At 51.1% G+C, this 17592-nt stretch overlaps 11 protein-coding genes across 11 annotated transcripts; 6 read left to right on the top strand and 5 right to left on the bottom strand.

Annotated features, from left to right (window-relative positions):
- Positions 1-659: 659 nt before the first annotated feature.
- On the top strand, positions 660-2194 carry ASPVEDRAFT_82281 (uncharacterized protein; the record flags this gene model as incomplete). The annotated part of the gene is made up of 6 exons (XM_040817175.1): positions 660-711; positions 837-1149; positions 1196-1354; positions 1404-1571; positions 1623-1745; positions 1801-2194. The coding sequence occupies 6 exons, from the start codon at positions 660-662 to the stop codon at positions 2192-2194; spliced, it is 1209 nt and encodes a 402-aa protein (XP_040666485.1).
- Positions 2195-2822: 628 nt separating this feature from the next.
- On the top strand, positions 2823-4176 carry ASPVEDRAFT_51841 (M20 family metallopeptidase; the record flags this gene model as incomplete). Its single annotated transcript, XM_040814537.1, has 4 exons — positions 2823-2891; positions 2935-3716; positions 3766-3899; positions 3944-4176. 4 exons carry the CDS (start codon positions 2823-2825, stop codon positions 4174-4176), a joined length of 1218 nt encoding a protein of 405 aa, XP_040666484.1.
- A 76-nt stretch (positions 4177-4252) lies between these two features.
- ASPVEDRAFT_127855 (uncharacterized protein) lies at positions 4253-5546 on the bottom strand (the record flags this gene model as incomplete). Its single annotated transcript, XM_040806499.1, has 5 exons — positions 4253-4333; positions 4378-4853; positions 4901-4990; positions 5036-5290; positions 5336-5546. The coding sequence occupies 5 exons, from the start codon at positions 5544-5546 to the stop codon at positions 4253-4255; spliced, it is 1113 nt and encodes a 370-aa protein (XP_040666483.1).
- Positions 5547-5868: 322 nt separating this feature from the next.
- On the top strand, positions 5869-7812 carry ASPVEDRAFT_885207 (uncharacterized protein; the record flags this gene model as incomplete). The annotated part of the gene is made up of 10 exons (XM_040818340.1): positions 5869-5931; positions 5980-6059; positions 6109-6169; positions 6214-6252; positions 6313-6670; positions 6720-6811; positions 6855-6956; positions 7004-7026; positions 7071-7168; positions 7221-7812. 10 exons carry the CDS (start codon positions 5869-5871, stop codon positions 7754-7756), a joined length of 1452 nt encoding a protein of 483 aa, XP_040666482.1. The 3' UTR covers positions 7757-7812.
- Positions 7802-9767, bottom strand: ASPVEDRAFT_40254 (uncharacterized protein). Its single transcript, XM_040812103.1, has 7 exons — positions 9519-9767; positions 9381-9474; positions 9201-9325; positions 8994-9152; positions 8579-8948; positions 8122-8529; positions 7802-8070 (listed from the first exon to the last, which is right to left on the bottom strand). Exons 1-7 carry the CDS (start codon positions 9677-9679, stop codon positions 7870-7872), a joined length of 1518 nt encoding a protein of 505 aa, XP_040666481.1. The 5' UTR covers positions 9680-9767; the 3' UTR covers positions 7802-7869.
- A 356-nt stretch (positions 9768-10123) lies between these two features.
- Positions 10124-10449, bottom strand: ASPVEDRAFT_589150 (uncharacterized protein). Its single transcript, XM_040815441.1, has one exon. It carries the CDS (start codon positions 10361-10363, stop codon positions 10184-10186), a length of 180 nt encoding a protein of 59 aa, XP_040666480.1. The 5' UTR covers positions 10364-10449; the 3' UTR covers positions 10124-10183.
- An 86-nt stretch (positions 10450-10535) lies between these two features.
- On the bottom strand, positions 10536-11579 carry ASPVEDRAFT_82276 (uncharacterized protein; the record flags this gene model as incomplete). Its single annotated transcript, XM_040817174.1, has 3 exons — positions 10536-11127; positions 11175-11415; positions 11480-11579. 3 exons carry the CDS (start codon positions 11577-11579, stop codon positions 10536-10538), a joined length of 933 nt encoding a protein of 310 aa, XP_040666479.1.
- A 593-nt stretch (positions 11580-12172) lies between these two features.
- ASPVEDRAFT_149653 (uncharacterized protein) lies at positions 12173-13203 on the top strand (the record flags this gene model as incomplete). The annotated part of the gene is made up of 2 exons (XM_040808208.1): positions 12173-12558; positions 12609-13203. The coding sequence occupies 2 exons, from the start codon at positions 12173-12175 to the stop codon at positions 13201-13203; spliced, it is 981 nt and encodes a 326-aa protein (XP_040666478.1).
- A 74-nt stretch (positions 13204-13277) lies between these two features.
- Positions 13278-14310, bottom strand: ASPVEDRAFT_189988 (SMP-30/gluconolactonase/LRE family protein; the record flags this gene model as incomplete). The annotated part of the gene is made up of 3 exons (XM_040809056.1): positions 13278-13570; positions 13615-13747; positions 13803-14310. The coding sequence occupies 3 exons, from the start codon at positions 14308-14310 to the stop codon at positions 13306-13308; spliced, it is 906 nt and encodes a 301-aa protein (XP_040666477.1). The 3' UTR covers positions 13278-13305.
- A 386-nt stretch (positions 14311-14696) lies between these two features.
- On the top strand, positions 14697-15917 carry ASPVEDRAFT_40251 (M20 family metallopeptidase). The gene is made up of 2 exons (XM_040812102.1): positions 14697-14939; positions 14998-15917. The coding sequence occupies exons 1-2, from the start codon at positions 14706-14708 to the stop codon at positions 15823-15825; spliced, it is 1062 nt and encodes a 353-aa protein (XP_040666476.1). The 5' UTR covers positions 14697-14705; the 3' UTR covers positions 15826-15917.
- A 250-nt stretch (positions 15918-16167) lies between these two features.
- ASPVEDRAFT_40250 (uncharacterized protein) lies at positions 16168-17477 on the top strand. Its single transcript, XM_040812100.1, has one exon. It carries the CDS (start codon positions 16296-16298, stop codon positions 17427-17429), a length of 1134 nt encoding a protein of 377 aa, XP_040666475.1. The 5' UTR covers positions 16168-16295; the 3' UTR covers positions 17430-17477.
- Positions 17478-17592: the final 115 nt, after the last annotated feature.

Raw genomic sequence — 17592 nt, 5'->3', positions numbered from 1 at the left:
GCGATTTCAGGATTCAAACATCACTTGCATCCCTTGACAGACCGATGAGTGATCATAGGACTGGGCATTAAGGGAAGAAAATAGGGAAATTTCGGGGAAATTCAGGGAGTCATATCAGCAGCCAAGGCAGCGTTACGACAATGGATATATATATATATATATATATAGTAAACTCGATAAACAGGCCTTTTCCCACATTGCAGTCAAATAAATTCATCAGACGTCGACCTTAATAATTAAACTGTCTTCACCTGGTCTGTACTCGGACCCTAATCTTGCCTCTGTATGCTGACACGCACAGCCTCACGGGAGGATTGGCCCCAAAATGAGGATGATCACCAGGAACACCAACAGGGTTGCAGTTTAGACAGTCCCTGGACGCAGTGAGCGCCAAGATAAATCTGTTCTGTTCTGAAACGGGGCGAATCAGGCCATTTATAACCACCAGCCCAGCGCTGGATGGGACCCTATAGGGCTTTCCGCTCGTGATTACGGACAGACACCAACAGGGCCAAGACAGTCCGTCGAGTGTAGTCTAACGCGATACAGCTTTGGGGACTCACTGTCTCTAGCCTTGAACCGGGCAGTGCATGTGTTTGCTTATATTAATGGATGTTCCCGTCTTCGCATCCTGCATTCACCATCGACAGTCACCAGCGATGAAAACCCAGATCCCTTTATTAGCGGCCTTGGTCGTTGCTCCATCTCTTGGTATTTATTCTTCACTCCTTCGATAACATGTCTAACTTGATCAGGTGCCGCAAAAGAATGCAACACCGCCGACGGCGGCGAATCGCTGAGCCTGACCGGCCCTGAATAGCTGGATGCATTCAAAGGCTGCACGATCCTCAACGGACATATTGAAATCCAGTCCGGCTACCAAGGCGACGTCGCGCTCGACGGCGTAACCGAAGTCCACGGCAACATTTCCACCGTTGAGGATGGCGCCGAAGGGCTGGGCCTGTTCGAGCTGTACGATCTCGTAACTATCGATGCCATTCACCTCCAAGGGATATCTGGCGATGTGCACCTCCCGAATCTTGAGAGCATTGGCGATCTTGAGCTCGTCCAGAAGAAGGACAAGGGAGAGGCTGACCTAGGGTCTCTAGTGGAGGCAGAGAACGTGTTGGTCTTGGGCAGCTGGACGAGGTATGCTCCATGCACCAGGAGTGCAATTTCTCTGACATGACTACAGCACAAACTTCGAGTCGCTGAGAACCGTCGCGAAGGAGATTCACTTCTGCGGCTCGACGGACTGTGGTATCTATCCTGACACTAAATTCCCGTACATCGCCGTGGACCTGCCGTCGCTGGAAGAGACGAATCACTTCGAGGTGGCAGGAACAGTAAACAGGTTCGATTGCTGCACGCGCTGACACTCGCTCATACTGACTGAATTTCAGTGTCTCCGTCCCAAATCTGGAAGTAGTCGGATACGCAGATCAGTCTGCGAACGACGGCAGCCAGGGACTTCGCATCAACATCCAAGAGGGGGGTGAGACGCTTGACTTTGATGCTCCTAAGATGCACACCCTGACTGGAACGCTCGAGGTCTACGGGGGCGTCTCTGGGTTTGTCTCGAACCAATATTCGAAAGGCAGCCAATTCTAACTCTTTCATAGACTATCGATGGGCGCCCTAGGCGAGACAAACGTTGGCGCCACAATCAACGCGAGAGCCCCCTTGGATATCTATTCCACTATTAAAACCGCGAGACATTTCTACCTCTGGCAAGAGATACACTCGTGAGTCGGCAATATCTACTGCTGTTCGAGGATATACTAACAGCTGAATTTCTAGTGTCTATCTCCCCAAAATGAAGGACCTGGGACTGGTCGACACCGGCTACACATCAAAACTCGCCTGCAACGATACGCTGTACCAACTATGGGGAGCAGTGGCAGACAATGATCGAAATCCCTGCCATGGCTATGATTTCCCGCAGGACCCTGCGACAGAGGTGAACGGTACAAGTAGTGCGACTCCTAGTGCAACCCCGAGTCCTACCAGTTCAGGCATCCCAGAAAGTACGAGTCATGACGGACCTAGCAGTGATACAAATGCAAACTCTGACGGCTCCCAGGATTCTGAAAATGACACAGAGGAGGGCCCTGGCAATGGTGCTGGCCGAGTCTTAGCTGCCCCGCTTGCTGCTGGTTTTGTTGTGATTGGTTTAGGGTTGGGTTTGTTATAGGAAAATTACCTTGATATTACCATTCTAGTGCGAAACTGGAGGAGTTGAGACTTTTCTTTGTTACATCTATCTTAATCTCCTATCGTCCGAACTGTAGCCCTAGAAGATGTAGAATAACAAGTCCACAATTGACGTCATCTCATGTCGCATCGCGGTATATTTCTATTAGAATGGCTGTCCACACCTTGTAACAACAGGATAAGCCGCGGTGACCGCACTGGAGCCACGCATCCAGCCCCGCTAGGCACGTTGATCGAGTTCCAGGTGGGCTCGGATCCGAAGAGTTTACTCCGGTGCGGGGTCCGGTAATGTTTGGCTTATACAAACGGACCAATCCGTGATCTCGAGCTGATGCCTGGTGGTTGGTTGAGAGCAGCAAATTTTGAACACCTATATGAGTTTCTGGGGGTGTATGGCAGATGGAATGGATCAGAGAGGAATACCCCGGAGACTGGATGTGTGGACAGGAGTCTAGTAAGATCGCGCCAATCAGCTTGTATTGCGCGCATCAACATTCCCACCACGAATCAGATCATTAAAGGGCTGATGCGCGTTTAGGGTGCAGCTTGACTTCTGGTTTATAAGAGGCATCTCCCCTACAGATAGCCCATCTAACCTCCAAGTCACCATGACGGAAGATACAGTCTCAAGGTCCATTGATCAAGCCAGTCCAGGTCTTCGCGACCTCAGCATTACAGTAGGCGCCCTTCTTCTAGTGCAAGACGATACTAACCTAGAAGATCCACGAAACCCCCGAGCTCACGTATGCCGAATACAAAGCCCACAGCGAAATCTGCAACTTCCTCACCACTCTCAATATCGGCCTCACCGTCACCCCCAAAGCCTACGGTCTAGACACGTCCTTCCTCGCCGAATACGGCCAGGGCGGCCGGCTGGTCACCTTCTGTGCCGAGTACGATGCCCTCCCCGAGATCGGACACGGCTGCGGCCACAACCTCATCGCAGTGACTGCCATCGCCGCATTCCTAGCCGCAGTCGCAGCCCTGAAGGAGAGCAACTACCCCGGCCGAGTCCGTCTCCTAGGCTGTCCCGCTGAAGAAGGAGGGGGAGGGAAAGTGAAGCTTATCAACGCAGGCGCATTCACAGAGACAGACGCCGCGCTCATGAGCCACCCCCTGTCGCATCTGCCACATATCAGCGCTCGCTCAGCCGGCGTCGCGTACGGGACATGTCTGGCAGCTGTGGGATTCTCGGCCAAATTTCACGGCAAACCGACGCATGCGGGCCAGACGCCGTGGCTAGGCTTGAACGCGCTCGATGCGACTGCCCTGACTTATTCGGCGGTGGGATTGCTCAGACAGCATATCAAGCTGACTGACCGGATCAATATCATTGTTTCGGATGGGGGGACGACGACAAATATAATCCCTGATAAAGGGGCCATCAAATGTACTGTTCGATCGGCGACGTTGAGTGACATGGAGAGTTTGCGGACTAAGGTTGAGAACTGTTGTCGTGGCGCTGCGTTGGCGACTGGGTGTACTGTCGATATTGTCCCAGAGTGAGTATCTCTTTATCAAGTCTGATAGCAAGAAAGCTCATATGTCTAGTATGGACGCGTATGCCGATATGCGTCCGAATGAAAGCCTAGGCTCTGAGTTCACTCGGTATATGGGCACCCTAGGGCGAGAGTACTACTGCGACCTGCAACTAAGGGACGTCGGCACATTTAGCACTGACATGGGTAGGTCATCTTTCGAATGCATTCCACATTACTGACGGAAACAGGGAACGTCAGCTACGAGATCCCTTCATTCCACGGCCTGCATTTCATTCCCACGCCCAGCGGAACAGGGATGCACACTGAGGAATTCCGCGATGCTGCCAAAACAGACGAGTCTCATGATATCAGCATGGGGGTTGCCAAGGGCCTTGCTGTAGCTGGGTTAAGGGTTCTATTAGATGACGAATTTGCGGCGCAGATGAAGGTTGATTTCGAGCAGGACAAGAAATTGAGATAGGTCTATCCTAGTGTAGACGCTTTGAATTCTCCTCATATGGCTTAGCTGTACCCTAATTGTCTTTCTGACTGAAGTCTCAAACAGAAATGAACTTCTCATGTCCGTCCCACAGACTAACCAGCAAAGACCGCTCCCCAACCCAAGGCGTCCTCGCATGCTATAGGCATTAGGGCAAGCTACCATATTACCTGAGAGACATACCTGAACAGTATAATTATCTACCAATGCCACATCCCCCTCTTCCCAGGGAACAAGAAACCCAATATCATCCGAAATATCCAATAATCTCTCCAAATACTCCTTCGGAATCTCAGACCCATCGCCATACGTAGTCGGGAGATGAACCCCGCCGTCAATTCCCCTCCATGGCGGCGCAAGAGCCTTTCTATCTCGCTGCCGTCCATAGACACCACCGAGTCCATTGAACGGTACGATCTGACCGGTCGATGCAATCTGCCTGAAAGCGGGAAGCCGCTGGAGGACATGCAGCGCGCCGTTGGGCTGCCATTCGGCTTCTGCCTGGAGATGGGTTTTGAGCACTTGTTCGACTTTGTGGCGTTTTGTTGCGAGAGAGTCGTCTTGTTTTATGGTGAATCCGTATGAGTCTTGCCAGTTCCAGCCGATGGTGAGCGACTCGGGGTCCTCTTTTGCTGGGTAGTATTGCCGGCCGATTATTCCTGTCTTCGTCAATATTGGCTGTACTTGTATATCGAAAGTAATATACCCTTTTCAATCAGAGTGTCAACAAATTGTGGAACCTCCTCTCGAAGTCTATCATATAGCTCCACCGTCGATAGAAGAGGCGTCTGTCCACCTAGTCCCTGTCAGCACATACCGACCGTGACTTGCATCGACATACCCTGCTCAGGAACCTTCTGAGAAAAGAAGAAAACAATTCCCGGGAAGTGGGCACTCCGACCATACTCATTATGGTAGTAGAACTTCACATTAGGAGGCTCCTCATTGGCCGTCTTAACGTTCCCTCCTAGAGTGCTTCTCTTGCCTGACAGACCGACCTCTTGATGCGGTTGTGGGAGCTTGAACGCCTTTGTAAATTTCGATAGATCTTCTGCATTGTGAATAGGGAGACCACGGAAAAGTATCGCCCCATCTGCTATTATCAGCTATTGCACTCGGGAGACGCGGGCTGAGGGTTTACGCTGAGTCAGGAGGGAGTTGAATATGCCCTCCTCTACAAGAGGCTCGAGATGCTTAATGGCGGCATCCACATCTGTGAAGCTCTCCCCATCTTTAACTTTAATTCCAAAAGGGAACACCTTGTCGTGGACACGGCGGCTATTGGGTATATCGAATATTTCTATCAAAGATGCTGTGTCTGCGAACGGATCTTGGGGCGCGATGGACCCCATAGTGGAACGACGATAAGCCTTCAGGAGAGCACACAGAGCTGAAGACCAAGGGTAATAAGTAGGCTTCAACAGCAGGATGCAAGGATGCGAGCCGTAGCCGGTTGCACCATCGTAGGGCTGTCTGCCGTCAGCACCACTGATCTCGCCATTGGAGTGGGTTATGATTCATTTAGCCATTCCTGACGAGTCCTTGTTATGTAAATACTCAATACCTACGCTCTAAAAGCTCATTCTGTGATGTTTAGTTAATGTTTCCAATCTGATAATGTCTTCCGTTGTGAATGCCGATGGCCCGCACGGCCAGGGAGAGCGAACAACGGAGATGGCAAAAAGAAAGCCTTCCTGGCGGAGAATCCTGTGGGATTCATGGGACAAGCCAGTTGAAGTATAAAGGCGACTTTTCTATAATTGGGCTTTGTTAATATTTGAACAGGAAAGGAAATTGATATTGAAGATGGACCTCACCCTTATGACCTTTGGCTGCCTGGGCACGTTCATCAAGTACTTGGACAAGTATGACCTTAATCCCACTACCAATCTCTAATTTCTAACTTCTTTCCAGATCAAACCTCCAGAATGCGTTTGTCAGTGGGATGAAGGAAGAGCTCTCCCTGTATGGGAATGTGCGTACACACAATATTGAGTGACCAGCCCTAACAAGCAACAGGAAATGAACTACGCCAACACCGCATATGCAGTTGCAAATGTAAGTAATACCCACACTAACCATGAGAATATCTGGAAACATGGCTAAATCACACGATAGATAATTGCAATATGGCCAGTAAACCTCCTGCTCACTCGCACAAACCCGCGCTGGTTCATTCCCTTCCTCGAAGTCGGATGGACGATTATCACCTTCGCGCAATCCTCAATGACAAGACCAGTTCATATGTACGTCCTGCGAGCAATACTGGCCGTATTCGAGACCGGCCACTTCTCAGCGATGATGTACCTCTGCGGTGCGAGGTACCAGAAGGAGGAATTGTCGCGGCGCATCGCTATCATCAACATGACAACCGCGATCGGGCCCATGTTTTCAAGTTATCTTCAGGCTGCGGCGTATAATGGGCTGAACGGTGTACATGGGAAAGCTGGGTGGCGGTGGTTGTTTATTATTGATGGTATGTTATCTATAACATCATTCGTGGTCTTATACCTATCCTCCCATAGGTGTTATATCAATCGGCGTCATCCTACCTCAGATCCTATTCTATCCAGACGTCCCAGCTCGCCAGAAGCCAGATCGTCTCTTTACAGCTAGGGTATGCATCCAAACCTATCACTTGCTTCTCTAACATTCTACAGGAAATCGAAATCGCCCGAAACCGAAACCCAAAAGAAGGACGAGTCAGACAGGGCAAATTTACCATGAAACAGGTCAAAAGATGGCTTTTCACCTTGGATATCGTATGTCCCTCCAATAGGCAATCATCGCAGCTCTAACTTATTTACAGTGGCTCCTTTGGTTAATCTCGTTGTACGTATTTCACTGATGCGCCATCTTGTAACTAACAACCCCAGCTGCAACTGTGTCTGCCAACAACCACTGCTATCCATGTCCTACTGGCTAAAAGCATGGAACGAGATAGAGCCAGGCTCATACACCGTCGCACAAATAAGTACCTACCCCACCCCCAAAACCCGAAAGCAAATACGTACTCACCCTTGCAGACAACTATACAACGCCCATCCAAGCCATAATCGTAATAATAACCCTCAGCATGGCCTGGACAAGCGACACCCTCCTCCACGGCCGGCGCTGGCCCCTCCTCGTCCTCGGGAGTACATCCGCAGCCATAATCTTCCTCACACTGGGCAGCACACCCGTTTTCCCCGCCCACCGCGCAGGACGGTGGACACTCTATTACCTCTCAGGCTTCTGCCAGGCAAGCAGCTCCATGTTCTGGGCGTGGACGCAGGATACACTCTCCGGAGACCCGGCGACGAGGGCATTTGCGAGTGGCGGGTTGAATGTGTGGGCTTATGTTGCGGATGCGACGATTCCGTTGGGGCTGTTTAAGACTGTGGATCAGCCGGGTGTGGTGAAGGGGAATTATGGCGCTGCGGGCTTTGCGGTGCTGCATTCGCTTACTGCCCTGGGGTTGGCGTTTGTGCAGGATCGGAGGGGGAAGGGGGGTGAGGATATGGAGGTGGAGGTGGAGGATGGGAATAAGAGTGCGTCTGTGGTGAGGGAGTCTACAGTTTAATTCTATATTAAAAAAAAAAAAAAAAAAAAAAAAAAAAAATCCATCCTGGATAGATCGTGTTGATGGTCATGTCTCATACTAGATGTGTACTGAGGTAGGGTCCCAGCGACCTCTTACAGGACATATCGGAAACTCGGAATCTCCCTGTCTGTCTTATTCGACAGCTCATCCTGCATTTCATCGACGGTAGAAATATCCGACGGACGACCATGCACTCTGTCGCGGCGTTTATTTTCCCAAGCGTAATACGCAAACAGGCACCCTAGCCAGAAAATACCCAGTACCAGACCAGACATGGAAGCCTTTATCCCAGTCTGCAAACCGTTAGCGTGGACAGTAATAATACAGTATGTTAATGGACATACCGGGTAGGATGGCGCCTCAGACTCAATAAAGAACTGTGGACCAACAATATTACCCACACAGTACGCCATAAAGATCATGGCACTGACAACACTCCGCTTCGTGAAACTGGCGACATTCGACGACATCAAACTCATCGATATCGGGATATTCATGGCATACGCAATTCCCAGAGACAGCCCAACAAGTCTGGCCGCCTTCTCCTCCGGATCAATCTTCCAAACCATCGCCATACCCACAACTGACACTGCAGTGCAGCACACCAGCATGGCAATACGAGTCGAACGGACGAGTGTAGCTACCGTAGACGTGATGATCAGGGTAATAATCTCGACACCACCGCTAGGCATCTGCAGGAGGAGAGACTGGAACGTTCCAAACCCGAAGCCGTTGATGAGGATAGCCAGGAACTATACAATTAGCATTGGACTGCCATAGTCACAGTTGATAGAGACGTACACTGGTAAGACCGCCATTGGCGAAATTCACACAAACGGTAAATAGAACCAGGAACCAAGTCTGTGGATCCGCGACTGCTTGTCTCGCCTGGTCCCATCGGAATTCCCTGGTATCCATAACACCGGTTTTGTTCTCCAGCGTGCGACGCAGTGCAATAGTCCGCTCGGCCTTGGTCAAAAAGATCGCATGCGCGGGGGAGTCAGGGAGAAGCGCAAAGACCACGATGCCAAAGGCTGATGTGATAGCTCCGAGAATAAGAAAAAGCAGTTGCCACCGGTTTACGCCGGGCGCGTTGATATGTCCGATGCCGTATCCGATTAGACCTCCTAGTAGGGCGCCGAGGCAGTTTCCGAAGTACCATAAGGATTGTCTGGTTGGTTAGCTTGCAGCCTTGTAGAATAGGGGGTTGGCGTACCGTAGAGGCTGCTCCTTTCTTGTATAGAACATTCCGACGATCAGTGAGAAGCCAGGGGCAACTGCCGCCTCTCCTACGCCTAGGAAGAACCTCGCTGTCATGAGGCCGGCGAAGTTCTTGCTTGCTGCGTGGCACATCAGGATTCCGCCCCAGAGGAAGCTGTTCTGTCAGCTTGATACTTTGATATAAAGCATAGGGGAAACAAACATTGTAGTTCCAAGGTACTTCCCAATTGGGAGTCGGACGAGGAGATACGAGCTAGGCCAGCTCCACGAGAGATAGCCAAAGTAGAAGACGGCCGAGGTCCACGAGTACTGGTTTCCTTGCAAGTTCTATTCGGATTAGACAGGCGAAGGGCTGATGAAAAAAGGCTGGGGAAGAACGAACCAAGTCTTCACGCAGGTTGAAGAGCGTCGCTTGGCTGAGAATCAACTTGTCGACAAACTGCAGGAAGTAGGCGAAGCACATCAATGGGAGGAGGCTGCATCTGTTAGTACTGAATAGAGCAGGGAGTTGGCTGTGTACATTAAATCCAGCTTCCAGCGCACTCTGCTGGCCTCCTTAGGGTCCAGTTCAAGCTCCAAGACCTCCCCCAGGTCGACTCCATTGGTCCCCTGCTTCGTGACAGGGAAGATGCCCTCCTTTTGGAGGTCTGGGGCCTCCCCGGCGCTGTGTGATTTCTCCATTGTGAATGATTTGGATATGAGATTGGGGGTAGAAACAAGCATCAGTCAACCGGGATGGGAGCCCTTAAACCCCAGACACCAAGGGAACCATGCATGATCGGCATTCTGCGGGGAAATAAAGATAAAGAGTTGACTGGAAGACGGAATCTCCGCATTGTTCCCGCCGTTATCATTGACTCGTGCAGCCGATGTGGGTATCTGCTTGCCTATCAGGATGGGCATGTTGCGCCACTCGCCTGTTGTCTGGATTCTTGGGGACAGTCGGCTATCAGGCCAATTGTCTCCAACTATCTTGCCGAACTGGCCTGTTATCGTCTGGCGTTAAATATACGAATCCGTACCATCTTATCTGACCAGGAATCTCTGCGGAATGACTGCGGAAGTACTGCGGAATGCAGCAGAATAACTGCAGAATAACTGCAACCTTATCAGTTTAGGGTTCCTGCTGCATAAAGTACTTGGATTTGTTGGAGACATTGCTGCAGTTATCTAGCGTCCATCCTTTTACTCGTGATATCGGCTCTCGCCGAATTCTACATCGGCTCTCGCCGTGACACCAGTGATAATCCTCCCTACGAGATAGCTCCATACGTCATAAATTCCCAGAAGCGAAACTGGAAGCGAACAAGTAACCCGTATCCATGGCCCATTTTCATGATAACTGCCGCGCAAGTAACCGCACATACCTCGGCGATTTGCCAAAAACCGCGGTCTATTGCCTCCACTGAAAGATCCCCGTATATCAATCAGGTACTAACAGTCATGGGTATAAATTCGTGATTCAGGTAGTGGGCGATCAATGCCCGAAATAGCGAACCTGCGACATACATCTATGCAACTATCTATCGGATTCGATTCATTCATACAGCGGTTCCTCTATATATTCTATAATCGGCGACTCGATCCCCCTCTCCAGAGCATACTTCCGCCAGAAGTCTGCAGTTTCAGCTGGATAGACGGTCTCCTCTACCGGGAGTTCCCAGTCACTGCGATGCTGCTCCGCAATGGCCAGGTACGGGCTTAAAGTCTCATTGAAACGATCCCTTGGAGTCCCAGGAAAGTGAACAAGCAGGTCACCCGGATGCACCTGCAGGTCTTCCACCGAGTCAGGGTTTAAGCTCTCTCCGTCGGCCGAACGCATGTACGCATTGAACCAGCGCAGTGGAACATAGACGGCCGACTGGGCAAAATACTCCTTCTCGAGCACACTAACCAGGGCAGACTGCTCTTCCCAGAAGAGTTTGATGCCAGGTTTCAGGATCGGGAGGGCAATTGCTGCCGAGAGAAGCTTAATAGACCATGGATGCACGCGGATGGGGAAGACGCCTGCGTTCATCCCGTTCCAGTCTTTTGTGAGGACAATATGGACGTCGGATAGATGGGCAGGAGGGAGGAAAGTCTCCAATCGCATATTCGGGTTCATGAGGATGGAGTCACTGTCAATCCAGCTGTTGCTGTTAGTTGAATGTGCTTTCTGCACTTTTGCGCCACGTACAATAACCATTCGAGTCGTTCTTTCTCTGGCTTTTCCAGCTCCTGAACGATGAGAGAGGAAAGGTAGGCCAGCTTATTCCATACTCCATCCAGAATCTCTGTCTGCAGGAGGAAGAGTGGATAGCCCAATCTGTCACAGTGGTCCCGGTGTGTCTCGACTGCGCGACGGTAGACAGGATTGTCGCCATAAATCATCATGACTTTACCAACCGTGGGGAGTGCATTATTACTCTGGACGTGGGCTGTTATATTGTCAATATTGCGAAATAACATCCTTATCGATCGTTTCAAGGTGGTTGCACGCACGGTATTTGGCAAATAAGTTGAGAAGGGAGAACAGCCCCAACAAGGCTATTACCACCTGAACGACAGGTTTTAATCTGATCGGTCTCCGCGTACGACTCATGGGGAATAAATTCAATGGTCTTGGAAAGCCAAATATCTTAGCAGTTCTTCGCATGTCTGATGGTGATTTCCAGGGCGACAGTGGAAGGAACAGCGAGCGATTAACAATCCGAGGGGGCAAGAAAGGGAAATACGGATGAGTTCGGCGCTTGTTGAGGCTTGGCCCAGAGGCTCATGGCTTTGCTTTTTGTTAGCCGCAGATAACTATATTCATCTGCGAATAGCGACACAGAATGGCGACGCCGAGAGTCGAAGGAAACGCCACTGCGCTATCCAGCGCTTCCACGACAGCCTCAGCAGGGGACTCTCTTCCCACTCGGTACTCCTTCTATCTCGATTTGAATGCATACAGTTTTATATTCATACGGGTACAATGGCAATAGAACTAACAAAATACGGGGCTTTTATTGCTCTATACAGGAGTAAAATGCTGATGCGTGGGATTCACATGGACACTGCGGCACAGTCAAGTCGCAGCAGACCCCTGCTAGTGACTGACGCGATTGTCCAGCGCGAGATCACATATCTTGATAGGCCTTGACTGACCGCTGAAAGTACCGACTAGAATTGCTTTTGTCTTTGCTTTGGATACAGATGGCCTCAGGGGCAGAACCCGTCAACTTGACGATATCGCCGTCTACCGCTACAACCCTCCAGAAGACTACTTCACAGATAGAAGACGTCAACATGGTGGTCATCAACGGAATGACTACTCAATTTTCCATGGATGTTATTTTTACACCACCTTCACCATGCTCAACCTCTTGGACCTTCGAGCCTGAGGGCGCAAATAACGTCGAATCCGGTCTTATCATCCAGAATGCTGTTACCTTTGCATCCTCCTGCTTCCCTTCTGGGTTCGATCATGTCGGCCGGATGCAGGGCTCCCTCATCTACAGTCCTGGCTGGTGCCCTATAGGCTATACTTCCGCCGACGTTGCTATTGATGGACCGGTAACAACAGCCATCTGCTGTCCCTCGTACGTCCACCGAGACTGAAACACACCCTGTCCACTAACATCCACTTCAGTGACTTCAGCTATTCCACCGACGTACTTAACTACGGCGACGGCGGTTCAGACACGTACGCCGGGTGCACAAGCACATTCTCAAAGCGCAGCTCGACCATCGTGCCCGTTCGGCAGGAGACAACGTCGACGCGGGTTATTGGGCCCGTTACCATGTGGGCTCCGCCTATAACTGTTGCGCTGGAGTCCAGCGACTCGAGTCTTTTCGTTCCACCAACATCCTCGACCCCTTCTATTGCTCGTGAGACTGGCACCACGTCGACGCCTAGTCCAAGCACTACAGAGACCTCTACTCCTGACGGCACGGAGGCCTCATCTGGCCAACTATCCACGAGTGCTAGAATAGGGATAGGAGTGGGTGTTGGCGTCAGGGGATTCGCGGTAGTGGCTGCTGTAGGACTCTGGTTCTGGCGGTCACGGAAGGTAAAAGGGGATCGAGAACGGAATGAAATGATAGTACACACCTCTGGATCTACTCAACCAGACTTTCCATATTACGGCACCACGAAGGAGGAGCCGGTGCTGATATTGGAAGAACTGGACGCGTCGAATGGGGGGCATGATAGGCATCGCGGTGTGCGCCATGAGCTTGCATGAGTTTTATTTTGATTTACTTTAACGAATAATGTGACTCTAATGATACCCAATGTATATTTTTAGTTCTACTTCCTAACTTTATCTAAGACTCATTCTGATAATTTAACCATCAAACTCGTACTTTGCCTGTCCTTTGGCATCTGTCGGTTTAAACCGAAACATATGCCCTCCTTCATCGTCTATACTTGCATTCGGGCGTCGGTCCCTGGCACTGGCCACGTACAACGTGTCAAAATCCTTCCCTCCCCAGGTAGTGCAAGTGACATTTCGAGCAGAGAACGTGATGCCCTTCAGTTGGCGTCCATCACGGCCGAATACCATTACACGGTTCGAGCCGAACATGGCAATCCAGATGTTTCCAGCGGTGCTATATGAATTAGCTAGAACACTGCAACTCAAGGTGTGACTTACTCTACAACCATCCCATCCGGCTCGCCAAAGGACGTGCGACGGTCAACCAGCAAGCGCCTGTTGGATATATCTCCTGTTTCCAGGTCAAAGTCGTACGCCCAGACAAGGAAGGCCGTGGAGTCGTTGAAGTACACTGCACAGTTAGGCCAGTTCTCTGTGGCAGTCAAAATAACAGGATAGAAACATACTGGTTTTATTATCTGGACTCCAGGCAATTCCATTCCCAGAGATAATTCCGCCCTCAATCATCAAATGTAGACTTCCATCGGGGTCATATCTCCAAAGACGTCCTATCGGTGTCCCATAACCATCCAAAGATGCACCAGCCCCCAGCGCGATGGCCTTTTTATCAATCTCGGCCAGCCAGAATCGACCCTTGGCGTCGACCCCTCCATCATTAAATCGGAGAATATCACGCTGGTCCGTTGGGATAATCTCCTTGACGACCTCAATCTTTCCTGTCTCCTCATCAATAAAGCAAACCCCTTGGTAGTATGCAGCGATGTACCCAGGTTTGTCCTTCCGGAAGCACACCACCGTCACACTATCCTCGAGCTCAAGAACCCGCGCCTCTCCAACTGGAGACCCCGAGTCATCAAGCTGCAGAATATATAGCCTCGCAGGTTCCGAGAGCGGATCAACCCAGTGCAGCGTCGAGTCACTGGCCCTGAAAATGGGCGCTTCTCCGAGTATCATGCGCTCGCGGCAGGTGTACCATTTTGCGCCGCCGTCGATGGATTCAATTCCTGCCATATTACGACTCGAGTGCTGAAATTATGAAAGTGACAAAAAATAAACAGGGCTTCTGTGATTATTGTAAGATCCTTTGGTCCGAAAGTATGAACCCCGCCTCGTCTGCATCTCCAACTTGCCCGTGGGGCAGATCGGCCTGGACCCCTAATGCAACGTTGCCTGGTTATGTTATACTCTGTGCTTCCTTGATTTATATTGGTTCTGTAACCGAAGTACAGTCGTAACTGACTGCAACGTAAGGGAGTCACCGTAATTTAACTAACATGCGCTGAGCTATAAATCATCACCCCCCGCGCGCTCCAATCTAATTCAATCAATAAGTAAATACATTGCTAAACATGTCGTTAAACAAACCAGTCATATCCCTCCACAGGGACATCTGCTCCATCGAGTCAATATCCGGCAATGAAGCAGAAGTCGGCCACTTCCTCGTCAAATACCTCGACAGCAAGGGCTTCGAGGTAGAAAGGCAGTATCTGTCGTCGCACCCAGACCCAGAGCGATTCAATGTCCTTGCCTACCTCAAGGACAGCCGCGACACCAGGGTCTGTCTGACGACCCATATTGACGTCGTAAGTACACTTTAATGGAACAACCACTGGACCCGAGACATAAGTATTGACGGCACAGGTCCCCCCATACTGGCCGTACACACTCAAAAACAACAACACCGAAATCCACGGCCGGGGCACAGTCGACGCAAAGGCCTGCGTCGCGGCAATGATCGTCGCAGCTGAGGAGCTCCAGACCGAGAACCTCGTCTCACCAGGCGACATCTCACTCCTCTTCGTCGTCGGCGAAGAAGTCGACGGCTGCGGTATCCTCAAGTCAAACGAGCTCGGCTTGAAATGGGAGAGTGTAATTTTCGGGGAGCCGACTGAGGGGAAACTGCCCAAGGGACATAAGGGGGTTCTGTCTGTCAATATCAAAGCGTCAGGGAAGGCCGCGCACTCTGGATACCCAGAGCTCGGGGATTCAGCGACAGAAAAACTCCTCGCTGGACTTGAGGCGATTAGACATAAACTGGAGCTGCCGCGGTCAGAGCTGTTAGGGGAGACGACGATGAATATTGGGCGGATTGACGCCGGGGTTGCGTCGAATGTTATCCCTTTCCATGCAGAAGCGCAGGTGCTGTTCCGGGTTGCGGATGGAACTGTTGAGGAGTTGCAGAAGAAGATATATGATACTCTGCATAGTACGGGGTACGAGTTTGAACTGGCGTATAAGGACAACAAGGCTGGGCCGGTGACGTTAAATTGCGATGTTCCTGGGTTCGAGACGACGGTTGTGAGTTATGGCACGGATGTTCCAGGCCTGAAGGGAAATCATAAACGGTATCTCTGGGGTCCTGGGACAATCCATGTGGCGCACACTGAGGCGGAGTCTCTGAAGGTGTCGGAGTTGATTGATGCAGTGGATGCATATCGCAGACTGACCTTGCATGCCCTGGGGAAATGAATATATAGCTTCATGACCCGATAATACGGATAGAGGTAGATAAATTATTGCTGTGTTTATCGCTAGAATAACGAAACGTTGTCCATTGGCCACCCAAGTTATTACGGATATGACATACTATTCTGTCCTATCAGCTAAAGTATACTGGAGTCCCATCATTATCAGGATAACAACACTCTATGGAGTCAAGTACACCCGGAAGCGCCCCGTCCCCGGCGGGGAGTCGGGACGGACCCGCGAAGTTGCGGGGAAAGACAGGACGATGGACCTCGAATAGGACAGCAGCTCCTGATTGACCCAAGGATGCATTTGTGAAAGCTTTAATCGTTTGAAGATATATCGAAGACGGCTCCTGACCCGTTATCTCCGTGCCCCTCATACTCATAAGCACCCCTCCCCCCTGCAGACCTACACTCCATCTTCCACCAATTCTTTTCCTATATATCTGAACTCGCAATAACTGTTATTAAATGGACTACGACATCGCCGTCATCGGCCTGGGCGCCCTCGGCAGCGGCGCCGCATACCACTCCGCCGCAAAAGGCGCCAAAGTGCTCGGGCTGGAACAATTCGAATTCGGACACGTCCGGGGCGCATCACACGATACATCGCGGATCGTACGCACCTCCTACGGCGCGCCCGAGTACGTCAAGCTCGCGCAGTCCTCCTACCGGGACTGGGCTGAGCTGGAGCGCCGCACAGGCCAGAAATGGCTACACATCACAGGCGGCATTATCGTCTTCCCCAGGGATTCCCCCAATAAGGCGCGCGACTGGACGGGGAGTCTCGATGCGAACGGGCAGCCGTATGAACTGCTTACCCCCGCGCAAGTTAAAGCGCGGTGGCCGCAGTTTACCCTCCCTGAGGGTGCGGAGACGGTTTATACGGCTGATATGGGGCTCGTGCATGCGAGTAAGTCTGTTGCGGCGATGCAGTATGCTGCGCGGGCTTTGGGGGCTGTGTTGAAGGAGAATACGCGTGTTGAGCGTGTTATCCCGCAGGCAAAGGGCGGGGCGATAATTGAAACGTCGCGCGGTCGGTATTCGGTTGGAAAGGTGATTATCACCGCTGATGCGTGGGCGAATAAGCTCCTTGCGCCGCTCGGCGCTGAGATCCCGCTTGATGTGATGCAGGAGCAGGTAACGTACTTCAAACCGCAGAATCCCGAGGAGTATGAGGGGGAGAAGTTCCCTGTGTGGGCGTATGCCGGGGAGCACTTCTTCTACGGGTTTCCTGCGTTCGGGGAGCCGACTATCAAGGCTGGTCGAGATGTCTCGTATAACCGGATGGATCCTGATAAGCGGTCGTTTGTGCACTCGAAGGACTTGTTGGAGGAGCTGGAGGGGTTGATGGGCAGTTTTATTCCTGGCAAGGGCCAGACGCTGAGGACGGTTACGTGTCAGTATGCGATTACACCGGAGAGGCAGTTTATTATCAGTCCCCTGGAGAAGCATCGGGACGTGCTTGTTGGCCTGGGTGGTGGACATGCGTTCAAGTTTGCGCCGACGTTTGGGCGAGTGTTGGCTGAGCTGGCGATTGATGGGAAGACCTCTGATGATATCTCCAAGTTTAGCATTCCCAAGGCTCCAGAAAGCAAGCTGTAGTTCATTAATTGAATGCATATACATTGTCATTATTCATTGAGACGCAAGGTATCTGTAGATTGCAACGTTGGTCGCATAATCTGTTATACTACATGCGTTACAGAACATGAAGCTGAACATGTTCTATGGTTACAGGGTCCGATGCCCTAATTAGGAATGCATG

The sequence above is a fragment of the Aspergillus versicolor genome (assembly GCF_001890125.1).
Source record: "Aspergillus versicolor CBS 583.65 unplaced genomic scaffold ASPVEscaffold_3, whole genome shotgun sequence".
In the NCBI taxonomy this organism is placed as follows: domain Eukaryota; kingdom Fungi; phylum Ascomycota; class Eurotiomycetes; order Eurotiales; family Aspergillaceae; genus Aspergillus; species Aspergillus versicolor.
The sequence above is the reverse complement of the archived record's forward strand: the minus strand, read 5'-3'. Positions and strand labels throughout refer to the sequence as shown.

Bases quoted from the DNA above. Each gene is read 5' to 3' on its own strand.
- ASPVEDRAFT_40254 (XM_040812103.1), bottom strand. From the start codon at position 9,679: ATGGAGAAATCACACAGCGCCGGGGAGGCCCCAGACCTCCAAAAGGAG. The intron at 9,326-9,380 runs GTTCGTTCTTCC...TAATCCGAATAG, and splicing joins TCAACCTGCGTGAAGACTTG to AACTTGCAAGGAAACCAGTA. The intron at 9,153-9,200 runs GTTTGTTTCCCC...CTGACAGAACAG, and splicing joins AAGTACCTTGGAACTACAAT to CTTCCTCTGGGGCGGAATCC.
- ASPVEDRAFT_589150 (XM_040815441.1), bottom strand. From the start codon at position 10,363: ATGTGCGGTTACTTGCGCGGCAGTTATCATGAAAATGGGCCATGGATA.
- ASPVEDRAFT_40251 (XM_040812102.1), top strand. From the start codon at position 14,706: ATGTCGTTAAACAAACCAGTCATATCCCTCCACAGGGACATCTGCTCC. The intron at 14,940-14,997 runs GTAAGTACACTT...TTGACGGCACAG, and splicing joins TGACGACCCATATTGACGTC to GTCCCCCCATACTGGCCGTA.
- ASPVEDRAFT_40250 (XM_040812100.1), top strand. From the start codon at position 16,296: ATGGACTACGACATCGCCGTCATCGGCCTGGGCGCCCTCGGCAGCGGC.